We start from the raw sequence: 23,033 nt of genomic DNA on the forward strand, positions 1-23,033 counted from the left end.
CCCGAGTTTGAACTTCCAAAATGCAGCTTCAAAGGGCTCTAAACAATCACAGCTGAGGAAAGAAGGGTCTCATCAAGCAATATATGTACTTTTTAACCTCAAATGCTTGTCTTGTCTAGCTCTGTGAAGAGATCAAAAATGTATATACATTGTAAATGTTTTTAGAAAAGAACCAATTGTTTCGCCAGATAAGACCCTTCTTTCTCGGCTGGTATCATTTAGAGACCTTTGAAGCTGCATTTAAACAGCATTTTGGAATCAAACTTGGGGGCACCATAGAAGTCCACTATATGGAGAGAAATCCTGAGATGTTTTCCTCAGAAAAAACATCATTTCTTTACAACTGAAGAAACAAAGACATGAACATTTTGGACGACAAGGGGCTGAGTACATTATCTGTCAATTTTTGTTCTGAAAGTGAACTACTCCTTTAATATGTGTGTGGAAACAAACAGCTTTTTATAGAAATGACAGTATTCTGTAACATTATAAATGTCTTTCCTGTCACTTCTAATCAATTTAATTTAGACAGCTGTTTTGAATAGAACATGTCTAGAAACTTCTGCTTTTCTACTGTTGTCATCTTCGTATTGTCACTCTTTTAAAAACAAAAGAGTGCGTTCGTGTCGCAGTCTGCGTATCTCATTATTTTGCAGTCATTTTCAAACTATTTTTATGAAATCCAGCTCTTGTTAGCTGTTAAGCTAAATGTGTAGCTTTGGCTAAATATATGATTATAATGTTTCCATCGGTCGAATAATGAAAAACGTCACAAGCGTCTGAATAAAAGAGCAGCGTTGATTTGTGAACTGAAGGGAGATGACAACAACATGGGAGATGAAAGATACAAAGATTCATTTCTCACCACTCTGCCTGTCTGATGGTTGAACTGTGTGCAGGTTGTGAATAACATCCGGGTCTTAACATAAATATCGACGTCACTGCCACGTCTTCTTTAAAGGAGATGCTATTATTATTTTCAACACAAGGTGGCGCTGTGAAACTATGTTTGATGTATGAGCTGTGATAAAATAGTGATATCAATATTTTCATCAAAGTAAAAGATATACATTATGTTACATATTATGTTAAATAAGTGAAACTCATGATTGAATTAAAATCGTTTATTAATAAGAAAGCAATCAAAAAATAGGCACCAAAATATGTACCATGTTTTACATTCTGATTATGTTTTCATCATTTGTGTACTTTTCCATTTTTCTTCTTTTCTTTTTAATTTTCTTATTGGGTATTAAGACTTGTAATGGCTTAATATAACATAAATGATGTCTCTTACTGAAATATGTAGTAGAAAATGCATAAAAAGGCTTATGTTATCTAGAAAAAAAATCCACATCGTTTTATATATATATTGGACTATGGGGGCGTCATTATGACGTCAAATGGTTGCACTCTGTAAGCTACTGTCGCTACCTGTTGCTATTTTTATCACAACGCAACTAGGAAAATAAAATATTGATACCATGACCACTGTGTGGCTTTTGGTTGTAATTTTCAGTCGAAGGGCAAGAGAAGCAATGTAATGTACAAAATTCTTCAAAATGTTTGACATAATCTTAAATACAAAAGTAATGTTGTTGTTATTATTATTATAATTATATTCAATATATCAGTGATGTTAGTGACAGATCATTTAAATAACATTATAAAATATAAAATAACTGGTTAAATAAGCAGATTGCAATGTCTGTGGTATGGATGAGCTGTTTCAAAAAAGCATCATTGTTGGCCTCTGTACCTGTGGAGAACAAAGAGAATAATAATAATAATTGTATTATTATTATTTAAACACCATGTTAACCAAGTTAACTTGGCCACATCTAAATGTAAATTATACAAATGATACAGATATATGATTTACAAAGGTTCTATGAAATTATAAAGCAATCATTGCTTTTAATGTTAAAGGGACAGTTCACCCAAAAATAAAAAGTCCCTCATTAATTACTCACCCTCATGTTGTTTCAAACCCATAAGACCTTCGTTCGTCTTTGAAACACAAATTAAGATATTTTTGATGAAATCCAAGAGCTTTCTGACCCTGCATTCCAAAGAAGAGTGAAGGTCTAATGGTGCGTTCACACCAGACGCGACTTGCACGAATAAATCACGCTATTCGCGCGTAGTTGGACACTTGAACATTTAAGTTTACTCGCTTCATTTGCGCGTGAAATTCGCGCGTGACATTTACTTCACAACAGACGCGAATTCACGTCATGGGAGGTCTGCCACTCAGCGGGAAAGCAGTTGTAAAATAGGTGAATGAGCTCAATTCGCCAGCTTTAGCTCGCTTGTGGTCTCAATATGTATATATATATGTAGGTCAGATTGAGTAAAGAGCATTTTTTAAAAAAACTTACCAGATTGTCCGACCTCCTCACTCACTTTCTTCCAAGCAAGATCCTTTTTATTCCTGTTTCTATAAAGGTACAAAGAAGTATCGTACAGCTCCGAGCAACCACAGACAGCAACGGTGATTTTGTCCTCCACTACCTCACACTACTAGAGCAAGCTCCTGATTGGTTAACGCGGCGCGAATTTTCGCCAAAGTTCAGATTTTTTAACTCGCGCGATTCGCGCGAATGGTGCGGCAAACGCTTGAAACAATCAATTCGCGTCGCTTCATTCGCGCTATTCGCGCGTTTCGTGCCGCCTCATTCGCGGGTTTCGCACCACAGGATGGCTATTTGTGTCTTTGCATTGACGTAACATGTAAATCACTTGTGCTTGCCGGTACATTCGCGTCCGATGTGAACGCACCATTACAGGTTTGAAATGACATGAGGGTGAGTAATTAGTAACAGCGTTTTCATTTTTGGGTGAACTATCCCTTTAAAGGAGTAGTTCATTTTCAGAACAAACATTTACAGATAATGTACTCACCCCCTTGTCATGCAAGATGTGCATGTCTTTTTTTCTTCAGTCGTAAAGAATTTTTTTTTTTTTTTAGGAAAACATTTCAGGATTTCTCTCCATATAATGAACTTTTTTTGTGCCCCCAAGTTTGAACTTCCAAAAATGCTGTTTAAATGCAGCTTCAAAGAGCTCTAAATGATCCAAGCTGAGGAAGATGGGTGTTATCTAGCAAAACGATTGGTTATTTTCTAAAAACATTGACAACTTATATACATTTTAATCTCAAACACTCGTCTTGCCGAGCAAGACAATATGAGCATTTGAGGTTAAAAAGTATATAAATTGTAATTTTTTAGAAAATAACATCGTTTTGCTAGATAAGACCCTTTTTTCCTCGGCTGTGATCGTTTAGAGCCCTTTGAAGCTGCATTTTGGAAGTTCAAACTCAGGGCACCATAGAAGTCCATTGTTTGGAGGGAAATCCTGAAATGTTTTCCTTAAAAAACATCATTTCTTTACGACTGAAGAAAAAAAGACATGAACATCTTGGATGACAAGGGGGTGAGTACATTATCTGTAAATTTTTGTTCTGAAAGTGAACTACTCCTTTAAGTCATAAACCTGCGCATTACCTGCACTGACACTGGCTGTCTTCAACAAACGGCAGTTCAATAATTTCAGGAACTACCTCCCCATGCGCATTCGTGGTGAACTTCTTGAACTGTAATTTTGTTGGGGGTAAAAATAATAAAGTAAATAAAAATAACAGTAGGAACATGTGATGATGAACTGAATCAATTCCATTGCCATACCTGCATCAAAGTGGTGTATGTGCTCACACTCACACACAGCATAGCCTCATCAGAGCAGCAGCCGCCACAACGCTGCAGAGGCACGCATGAGGGGACAACTTTCTGTGTCACCTCAGGGAATTCATCCTCAACTTTAACTAAAATCTCACGTGGTTTGCATAAGGTGCTGACATAGAGCTTAAATGCTAAAACCAAAACAAAAACGAACACAATATAAAAAAGACACGTAATATCTATCGTAAAGTCTATTCAACTTGCTTCATGTGAATAGTACTCATAAAAAGAGAAAGAAAGAAAGAGAGAGAATACCTTGAACAGATTTCTGATCGATATATTGGTTGTGGGGATTCTGTGGGGTTAGAGACATCTGGGTAATTTCGAGGTTTATTTATTAGTGATTCATTAATTTCAACTGTTTTTCTATTGCTACATCATTAGTTTCAGAATAACCAACAGGTAAATTAGATGTGAGAGGTTACATCTCTCCTGTCTTGTTATAATTACACTAACAGATATGAGCACGTACTCCATCATCCTACGTCATTATAACTTTCACCCAAACACGTACTCTATGTTTACAACGCCTACACACGTAACTACGTTACACAAACGAAATAACATAACTGCATCTATTATTAATAGTATTAATAGTTTTACTGCCACTTAACAATTACCGTACTAGAAAGAAAAACTAGGCTAACAGAAAACATAGTCAGTTGGAATTTAGTCACAATGGAAAAGCACAAACTGAAATTAATATATCAAATAGGTTCCTAATTTATATATGTTAAAGAATAATTATACCTGAATATCCATTCCAAATGCCTGGTGGTACAGGACGAGACACAGCACACACAGAAAAACTTGCATCATTGTCGAATAACTGTTGCTTTGAGAGACAAATGTTAGACTGATGAAAATTCAAATAGCACTGTTCATTTGAATCCTATTTTCCGGTTTAACTGTTACTCACCGTATTCTCATGACAGATTGCAAAATAAAATAAAATATTTTGCAATCTGAATTTATGTCACCTTTTTACTTAAGAACTTAATATGACATCACCCCTAAATTCGTGATTTTTAAATAAGTCTCTTCTGCTCACCAAGCCTGCATTTATTTGATCTAAGGTAGAGCAAAACTAAAATGAGTAAATATTACTATTTAAAATAACTGCTTTCTATTTGATTATATTTTAAAATGTAATTTATGTCAGCATCATTACTACCCATTAGTCTTCACATGATCCTTCAGAAATCATTCTAACATGCTGATTTGCTCTTGAGGAAAGATTTCTGGTAGTGTATAGGAATAATTTTGTATCCACCTACCATTCATAATATAGTAAAAAACGTATTCACACAAACATTCACTTAAAACCATCATTTGTTTTGCACTTTATTCTTCAAAAACAAAACAAAAAAAAAACAAAACAAAAAAAACAGCAGCAAATGAGTTGTGCACTAGGTGGAATGCAATGTATATCTGTATGTATGTAACTGTCATTCATAGATTCAAGATCTGCGTCTGAGTGCACTAATTGCTGACAATTAATAATGCCTTTTTTCTCTCCCCAATATCAAAAACTGACGGTCCCTTTTGGTATTTTAATCCATGTCTTAAGAGTATACACAAACACTTAATTAAAAAGACAAGATTTAGCTCTCACCCCCCTCACAATGGATTACATAAAAAAAATAAACAGTACATGACAATCTTAAAAATCAGTTTGGTTTTATGCGTCTAATAGCAATGAGATGGTTAATTTGAGTGCAAAGTTTGATTTTATGAAAGAGTAAAATGCCACCCCCTCAATTAATCAGACTTCAGCCAACTACTAGTGATTGACAGAGGTATGTTCTGAGGAGGTCTGGGATGTGCTTTGGAACAAGTTGGTAAGAGGCAAGAATTTACAAATGCAGGAAAGCGAGTCTGTATATGCAATGCTGGTGTTCACTTTGAGTGGGACATTCAGTGGATTCTAAACCCACAGTTAAGTCTTATTCTCAGCGCTGATGCATAAAAGAAAGTTCTGGTCCTCCAACGGTCATGATGATAGATGTTCTGGCAGACCATCAAGTTCAGCCTTTAGCGTTGGCCTTATCAGAACAGCTTTATCATGCTTTCTCTTGACTTGCCAACTCCGACCCACTTCACTGAAAAGAGAGAGAGAGAAAAAAAATCTAATTACCATTTTGACATTTCCAAAAGGGTTTGTACAGATAATGTAAAATTAAATTCCAGAACTTTCAAGGACTTTAAGCACTACTGTTTTTTATTTTCAATCTGAGATCTCACTTATCTAACAAATGTCTTCTCTTTTAAATTCTAAAAAAAGATAAATAAATATATACTTTTAAAACAAAATGGCAATAATAAAGTGAAGCACATGTGAAGTATTACTACTCAAGTATCACAACGTATACTACAATTTCACTATAGTAAAACCATGGTTAATTTTTTTAAGGGATTTGTATTTGTGTATTTTTTTCTTTTTGTTTTTATAACTGTACTGCCTTTTGTTTGATATTTTCTACGATTTAGGGAAAAAAGAAAAAATAAATTAGAAAAAAGATTGACGAAATCACTTCAATATCCTGATCTGAAACAAATGGTTCACCAAAGTTACTCTGAAGCCTAAACTGAATAAAATGATTTGCGCACACGCACCAAAGTCATGATCTGAATCAAATGATTCAGGATCTGTGCTCCGAAGTTCTGACCTAAAGCAAAAGATTTGCAAACCTGCTCCAAAGTTCTGAACTATTAGAAATGAAATGGGTTGGGATCCACACTCCGAAAATCCAATCTAAATCATATGATTCACAATCCACGCACCGAAGTTCCGATCTACAGTAAAAGACTGGCAAACCTGTTCCAAAGTTCTGATCTAAATGAAATGATCCTCGATCCGTGCTCTGAAGTTCCAATCTTAAACAAAAGATTGACAAACCTGCTCCAAAGTTCCGATCTGAATCAAATGATTCATGATCCACCCTCTGAAGTTCCAATCTAAAGCAAACAATTTTCGAACCTGCTCCAAAGTTCCGATCTAAATGAAATGATTGACAATTCAAGCTTTGAAGTTCCGATCTAAAGCAAAAGATTCACAAACCTGCTCCAAAGTTCTGATCGAAATGAAATGATTCTCGATCCATGCTCTGAAGTTCTGATCTAAAGTGAAAGATTCACAAAACCTGCTCCAAATTTCCGATCTGAATCAAATGATTCTTGATCCAGCCTCTGAAGTTCCGATCCAAATCAAATGATTCTTAATCCACACTTCAATGTTCCATTCTATGTCAAATGATTCATGATCCACACTCTAAAGTTCCAATCTAAAGCAAAAGATTTGCGAACCCACTCCTAACTAAATCAAATAATTTGCAATGCACAATTTGAAGTCCCGATTTAAAACAAATGATTTGCGATACAGGGAATCATTTTGTGACACAATGGTTTAACTGATTTGGAGTTTCAAAAATCTCAATTTCACCCATATGCTTTTTAAAAGCATTACAAACAATGTAGAAATCTGAAAATGAATGGCTTTTAATTTGATCTGGATTTTGCTAGTGTATCACTTGAAATAAATGATCAAAGTCACAAGTTTGAATAAATCAGTTCATCTGATCCTCTTTTTGCATCTTCTGCCATGTTTACATAACATTATCAGTACTACTACTAGATTAGCTTACTAGTTTTATGACATTAACTACAATAAGGGGAAAAAATGTGTTGATTTTTTTTTAAACATCAAATTCAAGTATTGTAAGCACTTCAATGACCTTTAATGAACCTTGGTCTAAGCATGTCAGTAAGTTACATTTTTGTTATTGCATACATAAGTGATTTATACAGTAAGTGTATTTTTACCTGGCACCTGCAGGAAATTCTCGATAAAGCGAATGTAAGCTTGTGCCTGTGAAGGCAGCTCATCAAAACTGCGGACTCCCTCAGTGCTACAACACCAGCCAGGGAATGTCTCATAGGTCACTTGAACCTTTGTGAGGACGTCCATGTTTGCTGAAAAATACAATATAATAACGCTCCATTATCAGTAAAGGTCTATATTTACTATGTTACCATACTACTTGTGCATGAATGTCATTGTAATGTGTGAGAAATCTAACAAAAATATGTAACATATACAGTCAACTCACCAGGAAAACTGGGAAGAGGCTTTTCATCAACAGTGTAGGCTATGCCAATCTTGATTTCTGGCAATGTGTCAAGAATGTCCAGCTTGGTCAGAGCAATGCTAAAAATAACAGAAGGAAAAGTATTAATAAAAGCTTACTAATAGTGTAGTCAAAAAAGCATGTTAATGCAGAAAATTCACTTGAAAAACTGACATCTATTCCATTGGAATTAGAGCTTTTTTTTCTCATTTTCCAATTCTCTGACAACTGCTGTCAACATCAAGAAGAAATATTCTTGAGCACCAAGTCAGCATATTACTATAATTTGTTATTTACATGTTAAAACATTTAAATACTAAATATTTTACAATATTACTCTTCTACTTTACTTTTTTTTATATAGATTTTTTTGGGGAAAAAAGCAGCTATGCTCACACTCCAAAAAAAAAAATAAAAAAAAAAAAAAAGTTTTAGTGTGTCAAACAACTCACGCTGAAAAACCATTAACCATGTGGGCATAGCGAACCAACACCAGGTCCAGCCATCCACAGCGACGCCGCCTGCCTGTTGTGACGCCAAATTCCCTCCCTCTGCTCTGAAGCAGATCACCAGTCTCCTAGAAAACATCAGGAAGAACATTAACACTTTTCAAATATAATAAATGTGAGGGAATGTCACTAGTTGCAACTGACTCACTGACACACTCACATTATCTTGCTCAGTAGGGAACGCCCCCACTCCCACCCTGGTGGTGTAGGCCTTCACCACTCCATACACACGGCCGACGTGAGATGGTGGGACTCCAAGACCTGTGCAAACGCCTCCGACAGTGCAGTTTGATGAGGTCACAAAGGGGTAGGTCCCTGAGAGAGATGGAAACATTAGACATTTGTATCATTCACGTATTTCCACTGTCCATAATCCCAAAGCACACCACCAGTGGATCTCCCTTTTTATGCAAGATTGCTGTTCATACCGAAATCGATATCCAGTAAGGCAGCGTTGGCTCCTTCCACTAGAATCTTCTTGCTTGGTCCATTGAGGGCTGTGTGCATGAAATAAACCCCATCAGTTACTAAAGGACGTAACCTCTCAGCAAAACCCTGAGGGTGAAACGGACAAAATATTACTTGCAAGTTCATGAAAGAGAAGATTCACAGAGGATATTGAAAGATGCGAAGATGCTAATCACCTTCAGTTGCTCAAGCTCAGCATCAACATCAATATTAAGGTTAGGATACGTGGTCTGAAAATGACCAGCCAGCACCCGAAACCTGTGGAGAGATATTTACATGTATTTAATTTTCTGCCATTAAGGTCAGTCTCATAATTTAGGCATTGATTTGTTGACATGAAACTATAATGTGAATTAAATGAAATTAATAATTAAAGTTACAATCTCAAAGCAAACAATCAACAATTAGGATTGTATAAAAATGCAATTTTTAAATTTCACAGAGAAAGACATTCAAACAAAAGCAGATATGCTTATTTCTTATGTAGTTTTCTGAAATATACTTACTTTTCCTCAAAGACTGAAAAGTCTGAAACCAGATCACACACTCTCAGTCCATTACGTGCGGCTTTGGAGGAATATGCAGGTCCAATGCCCTTCTTAGTCGTGCCCAAACTGTAAGGCAAAGGAAGGTGAACTCAAAATTAACCTTCCAGAACATGATCTACAAATTAAGTTTTTATAAATAAGCTTGTGTAAGTATAAAAAAAGAAAACTCACTTCTTCCCTGCCTGCTGCTGTCTGAGCTGCTCCTGTATCCCATCAACGGCTTGATGGAAATTGAACACTACACAGAAAATGAGAAGAGCTCTAATTCCAATGGCATAGATATCAGTTTCTTGGTATTTTTATTTGTCTGAGACAATGCCAAACATAGTCAATGTCATCAGGAATAAACCAAAATGACTCTGATGAAGTCAAAACAGAACCGTACCAATATGTGCCCGGTCAGATATCTTCAGTCGTTCCTCCCATCCTTGAAGTCCTAAATTAAACAATCAAAAGCAAAAGAAATCATTAACAGAAAACCCAAATACCTCATGTATCAAAGAAATAAATTTATGTATATTGGTTTTCATATACACTATCAGTCAAAAGTTTTTTTAACAGTAAGGCCCGGTTTAACAGACAGGGTTTAGACTAAACCAGGATTAGGACATAGATTATTTACAACATTTAAGCAATTTTTATAAATGTAGATAGAAAAAAAAACATTACTGGTGTGCATCTTGAGGTAAAACAAAGGCACTGATACATGTTAAGATCAGTCAGTGCAAAGTTATTTCAGTTGAAACAGCTCAGTTTACATTATATATCTAGGACTAGGCTTAAGCCTTGTCTGTTAAACCAGGGGTTAAAAATTTAAATGGTTTTGAAGAATCCCTTCTGCTCACCAAGCCTGCATTTATTTGGACCAAAATACAGCAAAAGCAGTAATATTGTGAAATATTTTTACCATTTAAAATAATTGTTTTCTATGTAAATATATAGTTAAAATGTAATTTATTTCTGAGATCAAAGCATCATTACTCCAGTCTTCAGTGTCACATGATCCTTCAGAAATAATATGCTGATTTGCTGTTCAAGAAACACTTTATTATTATTATTATCATCATCAATATTTAAGAGTTGAGTATTTATTATATCCAGGATTCTTTGATCAATAGAAAGACCCAAAGTTCAGTATTTAACTGAAATAAAAAGCTGTTTAACATTATACACTATAAAAGCCTGAAGTCAGTACATTTTTCTTTCTTTTTTGGGGGAAAGGAAATTTTTAAAATTATAACTTTTATTTAGCAAGGATGCTTTAAATTGATCAAAAATGATGATGAAGACTTTTATAATGGTACAAAAGATTTTAGTTCAGATCAAATGCTGTTCTTATGAACTTTCTATTCATCAAAAAAAAAAAATCTACTCTGCTATTTACAGCATAATATTAATAAATCTTTCTGAAGCAGCAAATCAGAATATTAGAATGATTTCTGAAGGATCATGTGACTGGAGTAATAATGCTAAAAATTCAGCTTTGAAATCAAGCTGGTAGTGTATGTGAAGGAATGTCTGAGTTTCAGGTACAATGCTCTTTTTGCATATTTTTCATATTTTATTTTGGTACAGTTGTACCTTTAAGAAAATACGTTTTTTTTAATGTTCTGTATATGTTCATTTAGTAGAGAAAAGTGCTCACCAAGTCTAGATTATTATTTTTTTTTTAAAATGTGTTGATTTTGCGGTAAATGATTTGCATGTACTTTACAACAGCTGTTTTATCCAGACCAAGTCAACAAAAAAACACACCTTTTTAATTTTTTTGAAAGAAAATGCATTGAGAAATATACAGAACATCATCAAAAATTGCCAAAAAATTTAATGTTTTAGTTGAGACTTCTGCTCACCAAGCCTGCATTTATTTGACCTAAAAGTACAGAAAAGAAACTGTACAATTTTGAAATATTTCTATTATTTAAAACAACTGCTTTCTATTCGAATACATTTCCAAATGTAATTTATTCCTGTGATTTCAAAGCTTAATTTTTAGCATCATTACTCCAGTCACATGATCCTTTAGAAATAATTCTAATATTCTGATTTGCTGCTCAAAAATCATTACTATTATTACATTAGTATAATTTTTCCAGGGTTCTTTGATAAATAGAAAGTTCAGAAGAACAGCATTTATCCTACACAGAAATCTTTTATAACATTATAAATGTCTTTAGCATCACTTCTGATCGATTTATAGTGTATAATGTTACACAAGCTTTTTATTTCAGATAAATGCTTATCGTTGGATCTTTTTTTATTCATCAAGGAACTCTGGTGGGGGGGGGGGCATACTTAACTGTTTTAAATATTCATCATAATAATAACAATAATAATAAATGTACCTTAAACAGCATATTAGAATGATTCCTGAAGGATCATGTGACACTGAAGACAAGTAATGATGCTGAAAATTTAGTTTTGATCACAGAAATAAGTTACATTTTAAAATATATTCAAAATTTAAACAGAGTTCTTTAAAAACATTACAAATCTTACCCTTCAAAAACTTTTGACTGGTAACGTTAGTGTATCTTAAATGAATATTAGAGGTCACGCTAATTCTACACAAATAATATCACATTGACATCAACATTTTGTATTTTACTCCATAAACACATCACTTACCATTGCCTTTTTGTGAGTTCTTCTCAGCCTCCTCAAAAAGTCCTGGCAGGTGTATCACAACACCATTTCCTGTAGGGAAGCACAAAAAGGCGCTCAGTAAACACAGCAGGATGTCAACGGTTGAACATCCCATACCAAACAATGAGATCAATACAATGAGAAAAGACTGCCAGTTTGAATGAAGAGTTATAAATACATACTTTGAAATGGTCAAATAAAAACATACCAATAAACGATGTTGCCTTTTTGTTGAGCACGCCGCTAGGCAGCAGGTGAAAGTCATACTCCACTGAATCCACCACCACTGTGTGTCCCGCGTTATTTCCTCCCTGATAACACACAACTGTTATGAGCAAGTATCGCGATAAGATAAAAATCTAGCCGCAGGAAACGTTACATCCCTTGTCCTGTCAACAAGTGGCGATGACTAAAGAATAAAGAAAACTTTGTTTTTGCCTCTTTGTGAGATTTGTGATGCGACTTCTGCACGTGATTGCTTCCGCATTCACCTCAACACAAGAGTCTACGAACAGCAAGCCTCTGGCGGTACAGACATTTGCTTCCGCAAACTCTCACAAACACACAATTATAAGCGAGAAGAACGGTTGGATACCCACCTGGCATCTGCATACAATGTCGGCGTCCATTGCCAAGAGGTCGACCACTTTCCCCTTCCCCTCATCGCCCCACTGAGCTCCCAACACGACGGTCACTTTATTCTGGGGCTCCTGCGGGATCCGCAGCGAGTCCACGCTGTCCCTGGAGCGCTTGAGCGCGGGCTCACCGTTCAAAGAGGCCGTTTCCTGACCATTAGACATTGTGCTATCCGCAGCCATGCTGAAAGTGTGTGAAGAACAACGTGAACGCGGCTACACTACTCCAACGTGGTTACGCGCGAAATCGGCCGCCAAAATAAAAGTCCGGCAGCCAAAAAGAAACAAAAGAGACGGTGGGGTTTGCAAACACATGGACGTCAAAACTGCACAATGAACATGCATGCTTGTAAAAATAATTCGGAGGGAGTGAGACTTACTGTTAAAATGGAGGTCAATTAAATATATTTTTCACAAGTAGGTGATTTTGTCCGTTTTAGACGCTTATTATATCTCACTTCACCGGGGTATTTTGGCGGGTAGATGTTGTGGGTGAATATAAATAAAAGTCTTGTTGCGTTCATAACATTTTATTTTATTTTAGTACTTGTAAACAGAGGCGGACCGTAGTGAAGTATTTCTACTCTGCTGTAAAAGTACTTTTCAAGTGTGTTTTTCTTTAGAAAACTTTACTTCACAACGTTTTATGGCATTACGTTTTATATTAAATATCATTTCATACTTAATTACTTTAGAAATCTATTATGTTCTTACTTTTACTCAAGTAAAAGTAATTCAAAGATTTACTTGAGTACAAGAAAGCACTACATTTTTAATGTTTTAAGTATTAAAGGTAAAACAAACAACTTTTATTTATGAAATGTAGTGCAGTAAAAAGTATGACATTATGCTTTGGAATGTGAAGTAAAGTTTTCCAAAGAAAAACACTCTGATAAACTTGAGTAAAGTAAAAATACTTCACTACTGTTGGCCTTTGCTTGTAAACACTGTGTTCATGTAATTGTTGTTAATATTGACATTCATTTTTGCTCAACTGTAACAGCTGTTAACCTCTTTGCGATCTAGTCTGAATATTTACTTAAATAAAATAAAGTGAACTCCTTCACTCTCGAAGCTTCTTTAAAATAGCCAAATATAGGCCTAAAGGCTAAATTTCAAAACATGGGGGAAGTGCATTTAATAAGTCAAAAGTGCAATTAAACTAACTATTAAAGCATTTTTAAATCATTCAGTTGTTTATATGTGACCCAGAACCACGAAACCAGTCATAAAGATCAGTTTTTTAAATTGAGGTTTAATAAATAATCTTTCCATTGATGTATGGTTTGTTAGGATAGGACAATATTTGGTCAAGATACAACTATTCAAAAATCTGTCCAAATAAAGTTCCTAGCAATGCATGTTATTAATTAAAAGTTAAGTTTGTATATATTTACAGTAGGAAAATATCAAAATATCTTCATGGAACATTTTTAGCATAAAAGAAAAATCTATGATTTCAACCTGTTTAATGTATTTTTGACTATTGCTACAAATATACCTGTGCTACTTAAGAATGGTTTTGTGGTCCAAGGTCACATATGAATTTTGGAGTACGTATGTATTATGTATAGATTCATTATTTTACTTTTTTAAGGTGGTAATTTGACCATTTATTGATGTGCGTTGTCCCTATCGCATACATATAACATTAAAATAAAGAATAGTTTTCCAGGAGAAGACATAATCTAGACATAAAACCTTACAATGCTTGGCTTGAATAATAATACACTGCTCAGGCTTGACGACGGAGGCTACGTCATGAACTGTAACGTTAAGCAGCTTAAGCTCATTATCTTCTTTTCACACAGCAGCATGTTTCTTTGCAATAACGGACAATGTTATCAGTCCAAACCCTTTCAGAGACCTTTGAAGATGAGTGTTGGATATCTGTTGTGTGTTGCTTACTGCTTGCCTGAATGTATGTTGGGAGTTTGTATGTATGGAGGGGAAACTTACCCAGGTAGTGATGAAGCTGTGTCTGCAAAGCACTGTGCTTATTATTTATCTAACGTAAGATAACAGTTCAGTTGCAGTGTATAATGTATAATGTATCAATTGTCCTTTAGGGATCACCCAAACACAATAAAAAGGCATTTTACCAGTGTTTTGTGCGTGTCAGCTGTTTCACCACTGGTTGTGTTGACATGGACCAAGTCAGTGAAAGGCAGGGTGAGTTTGGGCCTCATACACGTATACTTTTCAGGCATTCAGATACTTTATCAAGGTTTAAGAGTATTTATTTATTTAATACATTATTATTTATCTATATACATTTTATTTAATGTAATATGATGTATCTTTGGACTTGTTACAGCCAAGTCCACCATTGTGGGCACTACTGGGTATTCGTCTAGAGGGTTTTGTGCCTGCCGCTCTGCTGCCGCTGACACTTACTATGGTATGTTTTTGCAGTCTTCTCTTGTTTTCCTCTCTATTTCTTGTGGATAAACATGTACAATAACCTGTAGTCTGATGGTTACAAACCAGGCCTGTAAATCTAAATGTATACCTTATTATCTTTACTAGGTGTCCAAACAAAACAATACTATCCAATAATAATTGTGCCCTTAAGCAAGCATTAAACCAGAACAGTTTTTCTCGCTCTCTTTTTTTTTTGAGCACAGGTACTTTTTCTAGGACCTCTAACGCAGCTGGCAGTTGAGAGCCCAAGAGGACTTTTTCATGATGTCAAAGCAGGCTTGAGTTAGTATGAACAAATATGTATTTCACAATACCAGCATATTAGACTGGAATAATTATGCTGAAAATTCAGATTTGCCATTACAGGAATAAATGTTTTTTAAATATATTCAAATAGAAGGAGTGTAATATATACATTTATTTATGTATATGATTCTTGACCACCCAACCAGTCGTAAGATGCACGGGTATATTTGTAGCAATAGCCAAAAATACATTGTATGGGTTAAAATTATGGATTTTTATTTCATGCCAAAAATCAGGATTAGGATATTATATGGAGATCATGTTCCATGAAGATATTTTGTAAATTTCTTACCATAAATATATTAAAATGTATTTTTTGATTAGTAATATACATTGCTAAGATGTTCATTTGGACAACTTAAATGTGATTTTCTCAATATTTAGATTTTTTTGCACCCTCAGATTGCAGATTATCCAATAGTTGTATTTTAGCGAAATATTGTCCTATCCTAACAAACCATACATCAGTGGAAAGCTCTCAAATTATAACGAAAAAAAAGGTAATTTTATGACTTTTTATGACTGGTTTTGTGGTCCGGGGTCACATATACAGATAGTGCCTTGCGAATTTATGTATAACCCTTCACTTTTTTCACGTTTTGTTATGTTGCAGCCTTATGACAAACTGCTTTAAATTACCCCCCCCCCCCCCCACATCAATCTACACTCCATACACCATAATGACAAAGCGAAAAACAGCTTTGTAACAACTTAAGCAAATTTATTAGAAATAAAAAATTTAAATGATTTAATTGCATAAGTATTCATGCCCTTTTCTGAGACACTTTAAACTGAAGCTCAGGAGCTTTCATATCGCTTGTAGATATTACTACACTTCAAGTGAAGTTAACCTGTGGCAAATTAATTTGAATGAGTATGATTTGGAAAGGCACACACCTTTCAATAAAAGGTCTAACAGCTGAAAATGCATATCATAGCAAAACCAAGCATTGAGGCCAAAAGGACTGCCTATAAAGCTCAGAGACAGGATTGCGTCAAGCCACACATCTGGGGAAGAGTTCAGAAAAAATATAAGGTTCCCAGACGCATGTAGTCTCCATTATCCATAAAGGAACTAGTTTGGAACAACTAGGACACTTCCTGGAGCTGGACTTTTGGCCAAACTGAGCAATTTATGGTTAGAGTGGTGACCAAGAACCTCATGGTCACTTTAGTTGAGCTCCATGATCATATGTGGAGACAGAAGAAACTTACAGAAGGACAAACATCACTGCAATACTCCACCGATCTGGGCTTTATGGCGGTATGGCCAAACTCAATCCTCTACTCAGGGAAGACACATGAAAACACACTTGGAATTTTCAACAAAGCACCTAAATAACTCAGATTGTGAGAAAGAAGACTCTCTGGTCTGATGAACCTCAATTCCAAGCATCATGTTTGGAGGAATCCAGGCCAGAGCATTCTCAACCTCAGACTGCTCAGAAGGTTCACTTTCCAACATGACAATGACTCTAAGCACACAGCAAGAGTAGCTTATAGACAACTCTGTGAATGTCCCGGGCTTGAACCCAATCAAATATTTCTGGAGAAACCTGAAAATGTCTGTCGGCCCCCATCCAAGCTGATGGAGTTTGAGAGGTGAGAAGAAGTATGGCAGATAATTGCCCAATTCAGATAAGCTTGTTGCAAAAAGAAATAGGCTGTAAAGGTGTATTAATAGGATATAAGGGTATTAATATTTATGCAATGTACTTATTTCTGTTTTTTTATTTTAATAAATTTGCAAAGTTGAATACTACTTTCTTAAAGCACTGCATATATATATATATATATATATATATATATATATATATATAAGTTGAGACGTATTGTCTAGTATGGTGACCCATACTCGAAATTGGCCCTCTGCATTTAACCCATACAAGTGCACACACACAGCAGTGAGAAGTGAACACACACACACACACACACACACACACACCAGAGCAGTGGGCAGCCACTGGGGGTTCAGTGCCTTGCTCAAGGGCACTTCAGTCATGAAGGTGGAAAGAGCGCTGTTCATTCACATCCACCTTCAATTCCTGAATCAAATCAATTCCTGGGAATCAAACCAGCAACCTTCAGGTTACAAGCCCAACTCCCTCACCATTAGGCCACGGCTGCCCCAATTTGTTCATTACCTTTCATCCCAATGTAGTACTGTGATCTTAATGACTGAGCAGATTCTCGATCTTGGAGCAAATGTGTGAAAGAATTGCGATGGTTGAGGAACCAGGTGGTGGCTCCAGCAACAGAGGAGTTTGTTTTTCGTGCTTGCATGATTCCCATATTTGTGCCATGCACCAGTCCCACTGCTGCCATCTTCATCGGCCCATTCTTCTTTGGTGTGGGTATGTTAAAGTCCAATATTAGGCTATAATGTTGTCTTTTCAGCAGATGGCGCTGTAGAGCTCTGATCATAAGCAGTGAATAGGCCAATACTGTGTATGTTTTTTTTAAAGAGGTATTGTTCAGAGATGTTTTAAAGCTCAGCGTGTCAGGGAATGTTGGTTTTCCATGACTTATTTTGATGACTTTACTGTGTGCTTTCTGTCCCACACAGCCCATTTTCATCATATCATTGAACAGCTTCGCTTTGGACAAGACACTGTGTTTGAGATCCTAATCTGTGCAGGTAAATGCATTTAAAAGTCATACATCTGGCATGTTGTCTTACTTTAGCCAAGATGTAATTAAATATTATCTTGCAGCTTTCCAGTTTACTTATACTTACATTTTTGGAGCATACACAGCCTTCATATTCATAAGGACAGGTGAGTATTATTGACATTTATAAAAACAATGTTGTCTATTGTATTAAGTCAGTATTGTTACTGTCAATTGTTTAAATTTAGTGTGGACTTTTATTGTGTTCAAAAAAGCAAAAAAAAAAAAAAAACAATGTTGTCTATTTTGTGTCTCACCTAAAATTTCAATCCTCAATGACCCAGGTCATCTGGTGGGACCTGTGCTATGCCACTCATTTTGCAACCACATGGGTTTTCCTGCCATTGACTTGGTGTTCTGCTCTTCCTCATCTTCTTCTTCCCCTTCACAGACCCTGCTTTTTATGGCTTGACACCCATCTGCAGTCTACTGCTTACACCTCGCTCTGCCTGCGCATGACACGTCTTCACGGTGCCTGGATTGAAATGTACCACAAAGGCTTAAAAAAACATGACTGGGGAAAGAGCATGAAAGACAGTAAATGAAGCATGTTACCTTCATGCAAAAGACTCGACACATCCCGCACATTCATCAGCCTAGATGATGAGTAAATGACTGTCATGTTTCATTTCCTTGCCTTTTTGTGGTAAGAGCTTTCAAACCGGCGTGTAGCTCAGTGGCTTATTCGAATGTTTTATTTTTTCATTACACCCCATATTTCTCTTTCATTCAGTTAAAGTTATCAGCTGTCATGTTGTTAAATTAAAAGCAGATGCTGATGTGTGCAGCAGATGAGATGCTATGCGAGATTTAATACTAATATTAGATGAGCAGCTTGCTCTGTCTTGTTTTAAAATGAAGGATTTTTGGGTAGCATTACAGTTGAAGTCAAAAGTTTACATACACCTTGCGGAATCTGCAAAATGTTAATTATTTTACCAAAATAAGAGGGATCATACAAAATGCATGTTATTTTTATTAATTATTTTAGTACTGACCTGAAAAAGATATATCACATAAAATATATTTACATATAGTCCACAAGAGAAAATAATACTTGAATTTATAAAGAGTTTACATACACTTGATTTTTAATACTGTGTTGTTACCTGAATGATCCACAGCTGTTTTTTTTTTGTTTAGTGATAGTCGTTCACAAGTCCCTCACTGTAAAAAGATTTCACTAGTTTCAACTTAAAAACTTAAGTTCAGCAGCTGCCTTAAAATGTAAAGTTAAATCAACTTAAAACTTTAAGTTACTTCAACTCACGACAATAACATTTGTTAAAATGACTTTACTTTTAAGTTGATTTAACTTATGAGTTGAAATTACTTGTAGTTTTATGTTGATTTAACTTGAAATGTTAAGGCAGCTGCTGAACATATGTTTTTAAGTTGAAACTGGTGACAACTTTTTACAGTTTGTCCTGAAAAGTTAAACTGCCTGCTGTTCTTCTGAAAAAATTCTTCAGGTCCCACAAATTCTTTGGTTTTCCAGCATTTTTGTGTATTTGAACCCTTTCCAACAATGACTGTATGATTTTGAGATCCATCTTTTCACACTGAGGACAACTGAGGGACTCATATGCAATTATTACAGAAGTTTCAAACGCTGACCAAAGCTCCAGAAGGAAACATGATGAATTAAGAGCCAGGGGTTAATTTTTACTTATTTTGTCTTCTGAGAAACATGTAATTGTAACTTCTAAAGGGCACTACTAAATGAAAAAAAAAAAAAGATATTTAAGCAAAATAATAAAAAAGGAACATCTTCATTCTGTTTAAAAGTTTACACCCCCAGCTCTTAATACATTGTTTTTCCTTCTGAGGCATCAGTGAGCATTTGAACCTTCTGTAATAGTTACATATGAGTCCCTCAGTTGTCCTCGGTGTGAAAAGATGGATCTCAAAAACAGTCTCTGTTGGAAGGGGTTCAAATACACAAAAATGCTGAAAAATCAAAGCATTTGTGGGACCTAAAAGATTTTTCTGAAAAACAGCAGGCAGTTTAACTGTTCAGGACAGGTGTCTTTTAACTTCAACTGTAAGAAAGTAATAATTTTATTCAGCAAAGATGCAATAAATTTATCAAATAAATTTACATTTATAATGTTACAAAAGATGACCCCATGTCATCCAAGATTTTTGAGGAAGCATTCCAAGATTTTTCTCCATATATTGGACTTAAATGCAGTTGTGGTTAAAAAGTTTATGCATTTTTACATTTTTAGAAAATGACAGATTGTGTTGCTAAATAAGACCCTTATTCCTCGGCTGGAATCGTGTAGAGCCCTTTCAACCTGCACTGAAACTGCAATTTTGACCTTCATCCCTATTGAAGTCCACTATACGGAGAAAAATCCTTGAATGTTTTCCTCAAAAACTTTAATTTCTTTTTGACTAAAGAAAGAAAGACATGAACATCTTGGATGATCATGTGAATGCAGCCTGATATAATGGATAAAACATTAATGCTGTCATGAGTGTGCTTTATATGGTTTGCTGTCTCTGTTTCTATTTTCATAGTTCAGTTATGGTGATGAGGACCAGTTCAATGGAGAACATATCCACAGAGACATGTAGATAACTAAACAAACAGATACAAACAGTTGGAAATCCCTGGAACACCCAGTACATTGCTCTCCCGTGAACGCTCCTCATTTATGCGCTATAAAATAACCTTGGAGTTTGGACCTATGGGAAGTAATTAGCAATGTGCATCTTCCAGCTAACAGGCATGATAGTGATCTCCAATGATAAATGAACTCGTGCAAAACATTTCCGGCAAGTTCAAAAACAATATCTCTTGTGTTTTTTGCCATACAACGTCAGGTCAAGAAGAAAGAAATCTTCCACATGCCAGCTCCTGCCAAACACACATTTCTGTGGAATGCTGGGCTTTAAGGGTATTTGATTTCAAACCATGTGTTGGGCATCAGCAGCTGTCAGTCTTCCAGTAATAATTGCCAATCAATACAACACACCGTTCGACATTCAGCAAAAGGATTTCCACAAAAAACAAACACAGATTTTGCATCTGAAACTTTGAGGACGTGTCAGCAGAGCAATGAAAATCGCCAGCTCTTTTTCTCCTCGGTGTGCTTGGAGTGCTCCGAACTGTTCTGCTCTGCTGAGGTAGACTGAGGCTCCAGGAAACTTTAATTCCAGGGTCCTCCTGAGGCCTGGTGGAAAGCAAACGCAGAGTATCTGAGAGCCGTAACAAGAGAGGCGCAGAGGGACGCGGCAGAGCTGTCTGAGCTTTATTACTGTTCTCCAAACAAAACTGTTGACCTCTGCTTCATCTACATTGACCCTCAGGTGTGAAGGACTGAAGGAATTCAGTAGCCAAGAGAGTTTACTTAAGCGTTATGTTGTAGCATATATTCATATATTCAGAAAAAATAAAGTCAGGCTCTAAAGTGATTCAACAGAAAAGCTTCACCAGAAATCCACAACTCTAGGATTTTCCATGATGAATTAACTGTCACCCTCAGGAGCACCGGCTGACTTTTTGCGGTTGGAGGCCTAATGCTATTCCGAGGGCAGCCATTGTGTTTTGAAACTTTGAAGCATTCCCAGGATATTTTGGCTCCCGGAACCCGTGGCGATTGTTAATGCGTTCACCATTCTCCCGTTATATATTCACATATGTGTTTCATTGGCCTCATGCGTATATATGGTTTTCCACTGGCAGTGTCAATGACAAAACCATCAGTGCTGGTGAAATATGGTGTTAGTTGGTGTATTCTGAAACCAAATATTGGTTTATTTTGTGCAACGGTGATTTATTCGCCATTTTTTATAGAAGATGTTCTGTTTTTCTAATAACCTCGAGCAGCTATCAGTATCCACCAACATAGGAAGAAAAACGACTGACTGTTCCGAACTGAACTGAACCTCATGGTGCAATAACATGCAGTATAATAATGGCAGACGTGTTAAGCATATTAAGCCTTTGCATTGGAAGAACATATTGTTTTAATAATTAGATTGTAAGAATATTGGAGTCTGGTTGAGGTCAGTGGGTTGCAGCCTCCAGCTAGGCAGCCAGAGATCATGGAAATAATGAGAGTTTTGACATCAAGACTCATTCTCCCATTCCAGACTGTTTTTCTCTTTATTGGTCTCTTTTGTAGCAATTTAGCAGGCGAAATATGGAATATCTGATCATCTTTTCATTCATTTTCCATTTCACACTGCTCAAACTCTTTGCTTGCCTCAAAATCTCCTTGCCCCTTCTCCCACATGAGCAAGTGTCAGTTGGGCTTCCTCTAACTGTCCGTTGTGTTTATTATGAAGGTGAAGAGTTTGCAAGACATTGAGTACGTTTACATGGACAACAATATTCCGATTTTAACGCGATTAAGATAATACTCTGATTAAGAAGCAACCATGTAAACTGAGATTTTTGATTAATTTAATCCGACTAAAGTCATAATCGGAGTAAACACAAATCGAATTAAGACAGGTGGAGTATTCCTATTTTAGTCGCATTATGGAAGACATGTACACACCTTAATCACACTATTCCCCTTGTGTAGGACTTTTCGCCACATTTTGTGACAGGATACACACTAATGCTGCGTTCCAGGCAGGTTTTTGAGCTCGTAAATCACGTCTTCAAACCACGACTCAGGTCTTTGTAGCGTTCCAGGCAAGTCACGCTAAGCATTTATTAGTTTTAGCTATATTATTAATAATTTGATTGCAACGTTATATTGTCCTAAACTCTATTTTCCACCGTGTGCCACTTGCATAAACACAGCACCCCAGAGGCTTTATTGTTGTTTCACGGGCTATGTAACGTCAGAACTTGGAACTGGGAGTACGTCGATCTAGTACGAGTTCAGGGGTGGGAATTCACGGGTTTGACTGCCTTTCCAGTGCACTTTCACGGGTAGAAGTTTGGAAAAACACGGGTAACGGGTTGCCTGGAACGCGGCTAATGCTCTCAGTT

General features: G+C 36.0%; 2 protein-coding genes across 2 annotated transcripts; one reads left to right on the plus strand and one right to left on the minus strand.

The window, feature by feature from the left end:
- Positions 1-5,114: 5,114 nt before the first annotated feature.
- On the minus strand, positions 5,115-12,876 carry LOC141292280 (adenylosuccinate synthetase isozyme 2-like). Its single transcript, XM_073824285.1, has 13 exons — positions 12,641-12,876; positions 12,250-12,352; positions 12,024-12,092; positions 9,781-9,831; positions 9,567-9,633; positions 9,354-9,461; positions 9,024-9,105; positions 8,808-8,934; positions 8,540-8,694; positions 8,323-8,447; positions 7,853-7,950; positions 7,566-7,715; positions 5,115-5,845 (listed from the first exon to the last, which is right to left on the minus strand). The coding sequence occupies exons 1-13, from the start codon at positions 12,857-12,859 to the stop codon at positions 5,793-5,795; spliced, it is 1,407 nt and encodes a 468-aa protein (XP_073680386.1). The 5' UTR covers positions 12,860-12,876; the 3' UTR covers positions 5,115-5,792.
- A 1,719-nt stretch (positions 12,877-14,595) lies between these two features.
- LOC141293175 (CAAX prenyl protease 2) lies at positions 14,596-18,488 on the plus strand. The gene is made up of 8 exons (XM_073825245.1): positions 14,596-14,639; positions 14,746-14,848; positions 14,994-15,077; positions 15,304-15,382; positions 17,593-17,760; positions 17,973-18,044; positions 18,121-18,183; positions 18,361-18,488. The coding sequence occupies exons 1-8, from the start codon at positions 14,596-14,598 to the stop codon at positions 18,486-18,488; spliced, it is 741 nt and encodes a 246-aa protein (XP_073681346.1).
- Positions 18,489-23,033: the final 4,545 nt, after the last annotated feature.

The sequence above is a fragment of the Garra rufa genome, chromosome 19 (assembly GCF_049309525.1).
Source record: "Garra rufa chromosome 19, GarRuf1.0, whole genome shotgun sequence".
Lineage (NCBI taxonomy): Eukaryota > Metazoa > Chordata > Actinopteri > Cypriniformes > Cyprinidae > Garra > Garra rufa.

Excerpts from the sequence above, each read along its gene's own strand:
- LOC141292280 (XM_073824285.1), bottom strand. The coding sequence starts at position 12,859 with ATGGCTGCGGATAGCACAATGTCTAATGGTCAGGAAACGGCCTCTTTG. Across the intron at positions 12,353-12,640 it reads ACATTGTATGCAGATGCCAG|GGAGGAAATAACGCGGGACA; the intron begins GTGGGTATCCAA and ends GTGTGTTATCAG. Across the intron at positions 8,695-8,807 it reads CTTACTGGATATCGATTTCG|GGACCTACCCCTTTGTGACC; the intron begins GTATGAACAGCA and ends CATCTCTCTCAG.
- LOC141293175 (XM_073825245.1), top strand. The coding sequence starts at position 14,596 with ATGTATGTTGGGAGTTTGTATGTATGGAGGGGAAACTTACCCAG. Across the intron at positions 15,078-15,303 it reads TGCCGCTGACACTTACTATG|GTACTTTTTCTAGGACCTCT; the intron begins GTATGTTTTTGC and ends TTTTGAGCACAG. Across the intron at positions 18,045-18,120 it reads TGAGATCCTAATCTGTGCAG|CTTTCCAGTTTACTTATACT; the intron begins GTAAATGCATTT and ends ATTATCTTGCAG.